The sequence below is a fragment of the Mesoplodon densirostris genome, chromosome 10, assembly GCF_025265405.1.
Source record: "Mesoplodon densirostris isolate mMesDen1 chromosome 10, mMesDen1 primary haplotype, whole genome shotgun sequence".
In the NCBI taxonomy this organism is placed as follows: Eukaryota; Metazoa; Chordata; class Mammalia; order Artiodactyla; family Ziphiidae; genus Mesoplodon; species Mesoplodon densirostris.
Genome location: NC_082670.1, coordinates 101,056,203 through 101,068,785, shown reverse-complemented (window position 1 = coordinate 101,068,785; position 12,583 = coordinate 101,056,203). Strand labels below are relative to the sequence as shown.

General features: G+C 39.4%; 1 protein-coding gene across 1 annotated transcript in view; it reads right to left on the bottom strand.

Moving 5' to 3' along the window:
- The window catches only part of GRM7 (glutamate metabotropic receptor 7), a 776,446-nt gene that overhangs the window by 124,370 nt on the left and 639,493 nt on the right, over positions 1-12,583 (bottom strand). Inside the window, exon 8 of the mRNA XM_060109566.1 lies at positions 4,651-5,586. Coding sequence (XP_059965549.1) covers positions 4,651-5,586 — 936 coding nt within the window. The remainder of the gene's footprint in view (positions 1-4,650; positions 5,587-12,583) is intronic.

Genomic DNA, 12,583 nt, shown 5'->3' with positions numbered 1-12,583 from the left:
GACAAGGGTGTCCACTCTCACCACTATTATTCAACATAGTTTTGGAAGTCATGGCAATCAGAGAAGAAAAAGAAATAAAAGGAATACCAATTGGAAAAGAAGAAGTAAAACTGTCACTGTTTGCAGATGACATGATACTATACATAAAGAATCCTAAAGAAGCCACTAGAAAACTACTAGAGCTAATCAATGAATTTGGTAAAGTTGCAGGATACAAAATTAATGCACAGATATCTCTTGCATTCCTATACACTAATGATGAAAAATCTGAAAGAGAAATTAAGGAAACACTCCCATTTACCACTGCAACAAAAAGAATAAAATACCTAGGAATAAACCTACCTAGGGAGACAAAAGACCTGAATGCAGAAAACTATAGGACACTGATGAAAGAAACTAAAGATGACACAAATAGATGGAGAGATATACCATGTTCTTGGATTGGAAGAATCAATATTGTGAAAATGACTATACTACCCAAAGCAATCTACAGATTCATTGCAATCCCTATCAAATTACCAGTGGCACTTTTTACAGAGCTAGAACAAATCATCTTAAAATCTGTATGGAGACACAAAAGACCCCAAATAGCCTAAGCGGTCTTGAGGGAAAAAAACGGAGCTGGAGAAATCAGACTCCCTGACTTCAGACTATACTACAAAGCTTGATTACTACAGTAATCAAGACAATATGGTACTGGCACAAAAACAGAAACACAGATCAATGGAACAAGATAGAAAGCCCAGAGATAAACCCACGCACCTACAGTCAACTAATCTATGACAAAGGAGGCAAAGATATACAATGGAGAGAAGACAGTCTCTTCAATAAGTGGTGCTGGGAAAATTGGACAGCTACATGTAAAAGAATGAAATTAGAACACTCCCTAACACCATACACAAAAATAAACTCAAAATGGATTAGACACCTAAACGTAAAACCAGATACTATAAAACTCTTAGAGGAAAACACAGGAAGAACACTCTGACATAAATCACAGCAAGATCTTTTTTGATTCACCTCCTAGAGTAATGTAAATAAAAACAAAAATAAACAAATGGGACCTAATGAAACTTCAAAGCTTTTGCAAAGCAAAGAAAACCATAAACAAGACGAATAGACAACCTCAGAATGGGAGAAAATATTTGCGAACTAGTCAATGGACAAAGGATTAATCTCCAAAATATATAAACAGCTCATCAGCTCAATATTAAAGAAACAAACAACCCAATCTAAAAATGGGCAGGAGACCTAAATAGACATTTCTCCAAAGAAGACATACACATGAAAAGCTGCTCAACATCACTAATTATTAGAGAAATGCAAATCAAAACTACAATGGGGCTTCCCTAGTGGTGCAGTAGTTGAGAGTCCACCTGCTGATGCAGGGGACACGGGTTCGTGCCCCGGTCTGGGAAGATCCCACATGCCGTGGAGAGGCTGGGCCCATGAGCCATGGCCGCTGAGCCTGTGCGTCCGGAGCCTGTGCTCCGCAACGGGAGATGCCACAACAGTGAGAGGCCCGCGTACTGAAAACAAAACAAAACAAAACAAAAACAAAAAAAAACCCCAAACCTACAATGAGGTATCACCTCGCACCAGTTAGAATGGGCATCATCAGAAAATCTACAAACAACAAATGCTGGAGAGGGTGTGGAGAAAAGGGAACCCTCTTGCACTGTTGGTAGGATTGTAAATTGATACAGCCACTATGGAGAACAGTATGGAGGTTCCTTAAAAAACTAAAAATAGAATTACCATATATCCAGCAATCCTACTACTGGGCATATACCCAGAGAAAACCATAATTCAAAATGACATATGCACCCCAATGTTCACTGCAGCACTATTTACAATATCCAGGTCATGGAAGCAACCTAAATGCCCATCAACAGATGAATGGATAAAGAAGATGTGGTACATATATACAATGGAATATTACTCAGCCATAAAAAGGAATGAAATTGGGTCATTTGTTGAGACATGGATGGATCTAGAGACTGTCATACAGAGTGAAGTAAGTCAGAAAGAAAAACAAATATTGTATATTAACGCATATATGTGGAACCTAGAAGAATGGTACAGATGAACCGGTTTGCAGGGCAGAAGTTGAGAGACAGACATAGAGAACAAACGTATGGACACCAAAGGGGGAAAGCCACGGTGGGTGGGGATGGTGGTGTGCTGAATTGGGCGATTGGGATTGACATGTATACACTGTTGTGTATAAAATTGATGACTAATAAGAAAAAAAAGATAAGGAAAATAAAAAATTAAAAAATTTTTTAAAATAAAAAAAATGAATTCCATGGTTTCATGTACTCTAGCCATATGCCTAGCATGAAGGCACGTGCATTTTCATGCAAAATTCACTGTTCCCAGTTGGCAATTTGGTACCTTTAATTGTGTCAAACAACTATGTAAAACATCATAATCCACTGAGAGTATACAAAGAGAAATACGTGCCTTCTAAATTCTGGTATACAAAGCACACTGCTTGAAGACAGCTTAGTTTTTCCTGTAGTCCAGTTCTACCCACGCAATGTTTTCTAGAACAACCAGAATCAGTGAATCCAGTTCCTGAAAACTTGTATCCTTCTCAGGTTTTTAAATGAGTAAATTATACCCCTGATTTTAACTAACAAGATTCAGAGTCATGACTAGAAATGGCTAGAAATGACGGACAAAATGGTAGAGACCTATAATGCCAAATATGCATTACAACAAGGCTCATCTATAGAACAACTGCAATTATCCTTGCCTTTTATATTCCTCAAGCATAAATTTACAAGAAAAAGCTCTAATATTTTTATCCTGTTGCATGGGAAATTGTGTTTAATAACAGAATAATGTTTATGTCGATAGGCTTTGATGATGCACATCAGACCCCACAAATATGTCCATGATTATCAACTTACTGCCATACATTGCATTTCCTTACCCTACCTCATATTTTACTATTCCCTTGGCCCAGGGATAAAGCAATGAAATGAAATTCAAGTTAGTTTCACAGATAGTAAACATGCATTATGAATCTGAAACATACTTCTGGACACATACTTTGCTCACTGAGCATATGTTCAAGAAGAACTTCCTCTAAGAACTTCCTTTTATGACTAAAACCGTAATCTGGAACCATTCACTGTCCTTGGTTTTAGAATTCTCTGTGCTTTCATAAGACATTTGCCTTTTTCATTTTAAACATAGCCCAATCTTATAGCTGCTAAATCAAACCGTTTAGGTAAAAGACATCTTTTCAGTTGGAAAACCAGTCAAAGTCCATTAATCCTTTCTATGATTATAAACAACCAAATTCAACTAATTCCCAGAAGCAGAGATTTGTAAATCTGTAGACATTTCTACTTCAATCCTTGTTCTCCCCACTTAGGGAGCTAAGTCCTTGAATGTTTAAGAGACTTCTCCAAAGTGACGTGGTACCAGGCTAGACGCCTGATGTGCTGACTTCTAATCAAGCTGTAACTGTGCTTTCTCTATAGAGTGTGCCAGTGAGGACTTAAGTCTCAGTTCTGGCTTCAGCTGTACCGACATGCCAGAGCTACCTTCACTGAGTAAAGGTCACCACATCTTATTAAGATCAACCTATTAGCATTGCCCAGTTTGCATATATACAAAACCATATCCAGGTGAGCACAGAGCTCAGATGTATATGAATCACGTTTAGAATCAACATAGTAGCATTGCCTGATTCGTGCACATGTCAAACCTACAGCTACACATATATTAGTTGCGTTAAGATTCAACATATTAGGACTGCCTAGCTTATAGACTCATAAAAAACATAAAACTCTATATATGGGGAGGGGGAGGTCATGTACACTGAACATATCTAGGATCAACATTTTAGGGTCCACTAATTTTGAAAACTTTGAACTTTTGCAGCCAGATGACACTTCCCCTGTGACATACTGGCCCTCCCACTGCTGGAGACTTGAGTCTCTGATATCGCTCTGCATCATTTGAGGCAATTACTGTACATCTAGCTGTAGCGAGCCATAGACTGGAATGACAACCAAAGGTCTCCTATATCCACCCATTTAGAGATACATGTAGATACAGACATATGTTGTATAGTTCACACACATGATCCAATCCACAGTGAGTGCCTACACAGCCACTAGGAAGAGAGAGAGCTGGTGATGACCATCCTTATCCTGGGAAATAATGGACTGTGGCCCCCCCTCTCTTATCCCAAGGAGATACATATGAAAGAAGAGGGAGTAGGTAATGAATGAATAGGAAGGTTTAATTTAGACAGATTGGATTATGTTATACTGGATAATCTCTTGCTACATTGCATCACTCTCTGATCAGTTGACTTGAAAAGGCTACACCTTTGGTTGGTTTCCAGTGGAATGAATGTATTGGACTGGACAAAATGTTCATTCGGGTTTTGGGTACGACATCACAGACACACCCGGACGAACGTTTTGGCCAACCCAATAGCACAGCCCAAGGCAGGTTTTGGACTTCTGTAGCACTGATGCCTATTAACTCAGGATTTGTCTAGTCTCGGGAATACCATTCTGCATTTTTAAAACCTCTTGTTCTAAACAATCGATTTGGTTTCAACATTTTCAAAAAGGAACACATTTTTGAAATGCATGGTGTGCGGTGCGCATTTTCACTTACCTTTTCCGCCGACTGAGCGGTGCCAAAAAATATGGGAATGAAGGCAAGCCAGACTATACATGTTGTGTACATGGTGAATCCAATGGGCTTGGCTTCATTAAAATTCTCTGGGACACCCCGAGTCTTGATGGCATACACAGTACATGTGACCATGAGAAGAATGCTATATCCCAAGGAGCAGATAATCTGGAGATCCGTAATGTCACATTTGAGAACTCCCCGGGCCTGCTCAGGGTTCATTGTCTTATGTTCATCATAGTCTATGATGATGTTGGGTGGGTCAACACCAAACCAAATGAAAACACCTAGAAGCTGAACTGATATTAAGCTAGAAGTGATCGCCAGCTGTGACGTTGGGCTTATGAGTCTGGGAGCTGTCACTGATTTCTTGCCCTGTTCGAATATGCGATAAATCCGATTGGTTTTTGTCAAAAGGGCTGCGTAACTGATGCACATCCCCAAGCCCAGGAAAACTCTCCGGAAAGAACACACTGCCACATCAGGTTTGGCTATCATCAGGAAAGTGATGATGTAGCAAAGAAAGATGCCCGTCAACAGAACATAGCTCAGTTCCCGCCCAGATGCCCGGACGATGGGAGTGTCATTGTAGCGGATGAAAGTGGCCATGACAAATATAGTGGCGATGATCCCCAACATGGCGAGGAAGACAGGGATGACGGCCCAGGGGGAGTGCCACTCCAGTTTGATGATGGGGATGTCCTGGCAGCCGGTTCGGTTTTCATTGGGTCGCTGGTCGTAGGGGCAATGCTGGCATGTCATCTCATCAAACTGGTACTGGTAGCCATCACAAGGTTCACAGGTCCAGCAGCAAGGAGTTCCCTTCTGTGTCTTCTTTCTTTGCCCAGGCTTGCACGGCAGTGTACACACTGACGGGGGGATCTCCCGGAGTCCTTTACCCCACTGCATGTCCTCTATCTGCAACAAGCAATAAGAAGGTGCAACAGGTAGATTAGTTAAGAGGAGAGACAAAGAACAATGACAACAAACAGTAATGATAACAGCATGTGAGACTTGACAAGGTAAAGTAACTAACCCCCAGCTGTAGGAGCTACAACCAAGATTCAACCCCACACCGTTTCACTGTAGCATCCTCAGTCTTCACCGCTGTAGAGTGTGACAAACATGCCAGGTTGTAAGAATTCCCTGTGGTAGCTATTGGAAATACAGATTCCCTGTTCCCACCCTAGAGCCCCCAAATAAGAATATCCTGTAAAGGAGCCTTTGGATCTTTATTTTCACCAAGTACTCAGAGGATTCTTAGGATGAGATAAAGTCAGAGACTACTGACATGCTCTCTACTGCCGTCTCCTGGGTAACAAGTGCAAATGTCCCAAATGAAGTTAAAAATCTTAAGTTATGTGAAAAGCTATATTCATTTCTCTTATTAGATGCTTTTGCTTTTTTTAATTGTTTTTAAATTATTTTGCATGATATTGCAGTGCTAACCACCTTTTCTAAAATTCTGTAGGCATCACTGACATTTTCATTGAGAAATTTTGAAGCAAATGAACCTATTCTATTTATCACAGAGGAGTGATAAGGGTCATTATTGAAAGTTTTTTTTTTTTTTTTTTTTTCAGTACGCGGGCCTCTCACTGTTGTGGCCTTTCCCGTCGCGGAGCACAGGCTCCGGACACGCAGGCTCAGCGGCCATGGCTCACGGGCCCAGCCGCTCCGCGGCATGTGGGATCTTCCTGGACCAGGGCACAAACCCGTGTCCCCCTGCATCGCCAGGCGGACTCTCAACCACTGCACCACCAGCGAAGCCCATTTTTGAAAATTTTAATTGTAGTTAACAAAGCATTTGATAAGAAAGTAATATGGTCTGGAAACCTTTCAAGATGAGCCATGTACCTATTTGGAGATGAAATTTAAACTAAAACACTATATTCTAGAGGAGGATGAACGTGTCCTTGCTTAATTAGAATATTGGCTTTCTGGAGGGGAATTCATAATTAACAGTCTTCTGAGAAATAATGGCATTAGAAACAAAGGGCTTTATTACTGGGCTGATATCTCATCTTTTCCAGCACAGCATTTCTTCTTCTTTCTTTCCCTGATATCAGTTCCTCACTTTTTTTTTTTTCTATGTGCTTTCTGTGAGATGGGATTTACACGGAAACTCCAGGGGTGGAGTGGCAAGCAAGACCCAGGCTGGGCCAATTAGGATAATGCGTTGTTCTCAAGCTTGAGTACACATTAGAATCACTTGGAGGGGTTTTCACAACCCAGCATGTTGAACCCCACTCTCAGATTTTCTGATTCACTGGGACTAGGATGGGGCCCGAGAGTATATATTTCTAACAAAATCACAGATGGTGTTGCTGCAGGTTCTTTAGCCATCACACTTCGTCAACCACTGATACATTCCAACCTCCTAGCCCCAGAGACTGGGTCAAGGACGGGGTCATTACAGAATGGCACAGCATTTAACTTCACGGCTTTTACAGAGATTACGTAGGATAAAAATCTTTGTTTCTGTTGGACTTGCAGTTTCCAGGATGTAAGGATGCTGGTGCTCATGGCTATAAAGAGAAAGTTACTTCTCAGAGGAAGAAGCCAATATCAAGGAAAGCAGAGTAGAGAATTGAAGAGAAAAATTATTGATAAGCCTGTTTAAGCTCCTGGAAACAGCTCTGCCTGAAGCAGGTTTTCCCTATATTGTGTCATTATGTGACTCAGTAAACTCTGCTATGCTGAAGTACTTTGAATTGCATTTTTCTTACTTGTAACCAAGGGTCCTGAGAAATATACCTACAAAATGAATAATTTTAGTATCTACGTGTTGCAAAAGATGTACTTAAAAAATACACGAATACATTCCCATGAACAAATTTGGCTGATATTCCCCATATCTAGTTAATCAAATTTTTAAGATATGTGAACAAAAATATAGGTTAGCAAGGTACTGGAAAGTCTTAACGATTTTTATTGCTTGATTGATTTGGCTGCGTTTGGTCTTCGTTGCTGTGTGTGGGCTTTCTCTATGTTCGGGGAGCAGGGGCTACTCTTTGTTGTGGTGTGAGGCTTCTCATTGTGGTGGCTTCTCGTTGCAGAACACGGGCTCTACGTGCGCAGGCTTCAGTAGTTGCAGCATGCAGGCTTCATCAGTTGTGGCAGCATGCGGGCTTCATCAGTTGTGGCACACGGGCTCAGTAGTTGTGGCTCAGAGGCTTAGTTGCTCCACGGCATGTGGGATCTTCCCGGACCATGGGTCAGAACCCATGTCCCCTGAATTGGCAGGTGGATTCTTAACCACTGCACCACAAGGGAAGTCCCTGAGCCTTTGTTAAATGCATACTTTTAAGACATAAGAGGGTGAACTAATTTATTGCTCAGTGGACTTTGAATGCTCTGTTAAAACAGGATGCAGTGTATAGCAAGGTGTGATAATTCCATCAAAACTTGAATGAGAACTACATTCAACCTCTGAATCAAATGTAGTTAACTCTGGGGGAAAGAACGGCTCAAGGATTAAACTTTATAAAATATTATAACCTTCTAGTGATTGAATTTAAACTTAATCAGAGACCCAAGTATCTTTGGATGACCCCCATGAACTCATTTGCCTGAGCACAAAGCCCAAGTCAGCACTAATAAATCTAACTAGATATAAAACATAATCATTTCTTTCTCAACATCATCATTTTTGAGCCAGGAGGTCACTGTCAGCCATCCCAAAGTCATAAAATTAAGGAAATAATTTGTAATAAGAGAGAAAAAGACATGCATTAACTTTATAAACGTCCAATTTCAATAAGTTGGAACCTAAAAAATTGCTATTATTAACACAAATGTTTCAAAATATCAAAGCAAAAGGCCCTACTCGTAGTTAGTAAAGAAAGACTAACAAAAAAAACTTACAAATAAATATCATTAGCTAAACTTGAGATTGCCTGATTCCAACACGAGTGGGAACTAATATGCCATATGATTAAACTTAAGCTATGGAATAGATGTAGGGCTCATACAAATATAAAAACAAATTATCATTATATGTAATATTTTATAGCCAATTTCAAATGTTGCCAGCTTGCAATCCCCCCTCACCACAAATAAAATGGTCAGCAATGCTGAACGGCTTTTTTCCTCAACTTAGCCAAATGTATACAACAGCTATAACCACAAACATTACATTGACTACTTAATTTGTTTTCAATTTTCATTTAAAGTAGATCTCAACTCAATTTAATTGTATATATTAAAGCAACAAAGTTGCTTCTTGCAACTTAGAAGTCTAATTTACTTGCTTTGCCAACAAAAATCATTATGGAAAATATAATTTATGTTCCATAAAGGTACCAACTAACCTTTAAGAGCTCTAGTAAGTGAGAATTTTGTTAAAAAGACACATATGAGTTGTGTATATCTTTACCTATCCACACAAATTTAGTGCCTTGTTTCATAAGAAGAAACAGTTAGCTGCAAATGCCCAGGGGCACCTACTTAAAAGAGGATAACAATTTAGGGTTTTGAAAAATTAACTGTAACGTCCACTGACTTTGTCAAAAGGCTAGAAGGAATGCACATTTCAAGTTTGTTCTAAACTCTGCAACAAAACTGTGTTTTATTTAGTTAGCTCGAAAGCCAAAGTTAAATTGCAGAAATATGTAAAAAATTAATAAATAGAAATCTCAATTAAAGGGTGTCAGGAGAAGGGAGAGATCTCAGGCCCTGTGCCCATAGCTGAACCCAACAGGAAGAAGACTCCTCTTCCTTGGCAAGGACTCGACCAATGAAAAGCCATGAACCTTTTACTATTGCCCTCCAACTTCCTTTTCCCCTCCATAAAAGTGTTCTCCTTTCCTTGCTGTGAGGGGTCTGGCGTGTGGCTTGCCACGGTTTCAGATCCCGAATTGCAATTCTCTTGCTGATCTCAAATAAACCCATCTTTGCTGGAGCAATATATGTCAGTCTATTTATTTCAGGTCAACAAAGATTAGGAAAAAGGCTAGGATGTTTACCATCGTCTTCTTTAGAAGATACGGTTCTAAATTCCCTGATAAGAATGCATTTTCTTCCTGGACATCCCAAGTTTATGGTTATTGGATACTGGATCAGCTCAGTAGCTGGCTCATGGCAAAGCACTGTTGAGATCTCAGGCAAGAGAATACACCTGTAGAGCTCGTATCATCAATTAACACCATGCATGGCTCATAGATTTTATGGATAAGTGAATCAATGGTTTAAAAAAGAGAGAAGTAGGTAATTCTGGCCAATGAAAGCAAAAATAAGCCTTTTGTGGAGTCCTAGGAAAGTGTTCTTCACTCTTTAAAGTAGAGACACAAAGAAGAGAGATGCTGTCTTCAGCCTTTGATGTGTGCAAATGTGATATATGGAGCTGCAGCAGCCATTGTGCCACCATGAAGAGACAAGCTGAAGGAACAAAGCTGATATGCTAAGGATAGTAAAACAAAAACAAAAACAGAATGTGTATCTTTGATGCTCTCAAAATAACTTTCTAGGCTCCACATGGAGCCGCTCCTATATGGGGTGCCATGTCAGTAAGCCAAAGCTAAGATAACTTCCACATTCCTGTAAACAAGCTTCACTCGAACAGAAATGCAGTACATCTAGTCAGCCAATCTCCAAAGGCTAAGTCAACTCAGGGGCTTCTCAGCCCAAAAAGGGTTGACTATGTGGGCCCAGCCCATCAGATAATTTTTATGTCTTTTCCTTGTTCTTTATTCTTTATCCTATGAGAACTTTCTGCTTTCCACCCCATTTTGCAGTTCTCTGAAAGACTGTCCACAAAGTGTTAAATAAAGTGTGTCTGTACTGCCTAAATTGTCTTCTTTAATCTTTTTTTTTTTTTTTTTTTTTTAACAGTGGCATCATTTTGTCAACCAAATGAACCAACACTGGTACCACCTTACCCTGAACTGCAAACATGAAACAATAAACTTCCCTTGGTTAACCAATACCTACCTCATGGGTAGCCCACTACTTGCAGTCAAACATTCTAATACACTCTTTCTTATTTCTGCAGCTGGTACGTGAAGGCCTGAGACTATTGGACAGTTAGCCAATAATTCAAGTTCTTGCGTGGGTAGTAGAGAGTACCAGGAGGAAAGGAAACTTGTGAATCACACGTGATCAGATACACTTGTCTTTGTCTCCTGAAAGCACTCAGAAAAGAGGGTGGTAAACAACTGGACTCAAAAAACCAGCTGTGACTCCACTGCTTCTGGCTCAGACACAGAGAATGAAAAAGGACCTGTCAGCTAAAGTTCTTTAGCACATGTGTTTGGCAAAGAAAAACTGGGGTCTGGCTCTAGCAGAGAAAGCTATTCCACCAGGGATGCGCAAACCTTATAATCACTGGAATTTTAAAATAAAACCCAATGAGTTGCTGTCTTACTGCCAAATGCAGGAACCAAACTGAGAGGATTTTTATAAACACTGTTCAGTGCATCCATTTTTATCTAGAAGACATTTTCTCTTTGAAGGAAAACTGTGTCACTGCAGGGATATTTTCTCCAGTGAAGTCCCATTTGCATTTTCCAGCGCACACTCTGTAGAGCGAGCTGGCTGGTGTTTTTGTTGCATAATTCTTTGCAACAACATTATTTTTACTTACTAAAACCTTAATAGAATGAGCTAATTTAACAAGAGCTTTCTTATTAAACACCATTTGTTCATTAAAATATATTTGTCCTGGCTAATTTATGAAAAAATCTTTTCAGGAAAAATGCACAAGAATGCTGAATTTCTAATACTAGAAAGGAACCAGGTTTAGGTTCCAGTGGGGAGTGGGTAAGGTAGAATGGCTTTACAAGGAATTTTGTAGTATCTCAATGTCTTTTTTTTTCTTTTTTAAGCCTCAGCCCCGATTGTTAAATTTTAGGCAGCAGGACTGGACTATAAAACAGAATTTCTGGACTGCTATAAACACACTTAATTCAAATTCTACTTATTCAAAATTTGGAATTATTTGTACAATTCATCATGTTTAATATACTCGAGGAAAAAAAGTGCCATACACTTTCTTCATTAAAGTATATATAAAAGATTGTACATAAAAGAGTACATAATTGACTAGTTTTTAATTACAGTAGTCCCTGGGCACCCATGGAGGGATTTAGAGCTTCATCTCACTGTAAAGCACATCGAGGTCCAAGATGTAGACAGCTCTGTACTGTTACTAAGAACTTTTTCTAAAAAATTTTTTACTGAACTATAGTTACAACGTTGTGTTAATTTCTTCTGCACAGCAAAGCAACTCAGCTATATGTGTATACATATATATTCTTTTACATATTCTTTTCCATTATGATTTGTCATAGGATATTGAATATATTTCCCTGTGCTGTACAGTAGGACCTTGTTGTTTATCCATTCTGTATATAAGAGTTTGCCTCTGCTAACCCCAAACTCCTATTCCTTCCCTCCCCTCCCCCCATCCCTTGGCAATCAGAAGTCTGTTCTCCATGTCAGTCTGCTTCTGTTTGATGGATAGGTTCATTTGTGTCATATCTTAGATTCCACACATAAGTGATTTCATATGGTATTTGTCTTTCTCTTTCTGACTTAATTCGCTTAGTATGATAATCTCTAAGTCCATCCATGTTGCTGCAAATGGCATTATTTCATTATTTTTGATGCCTGAGTAATATTTCATTGGAGATATATATATATATATATATATATGTATGTATATTTATATATATGTATGTATCAAATACACACACACACACACACACACACACACACCATCTTCTTTAGCCATTCCTTTGTTCATGGACATTTTGGTTGTTTCCATGTCTTGGCTATTGTGAATAGTGCTGCTATGAACATAGGGGTGTATGTATCTTTTCCAATTATAGTTTTGTCTGGGTATATGCCCAGGAGTGGGATTGGTAGATCACATGGCAGCTCTATTTTTAGTTTTTTGAGGAACCTCCATACTGTT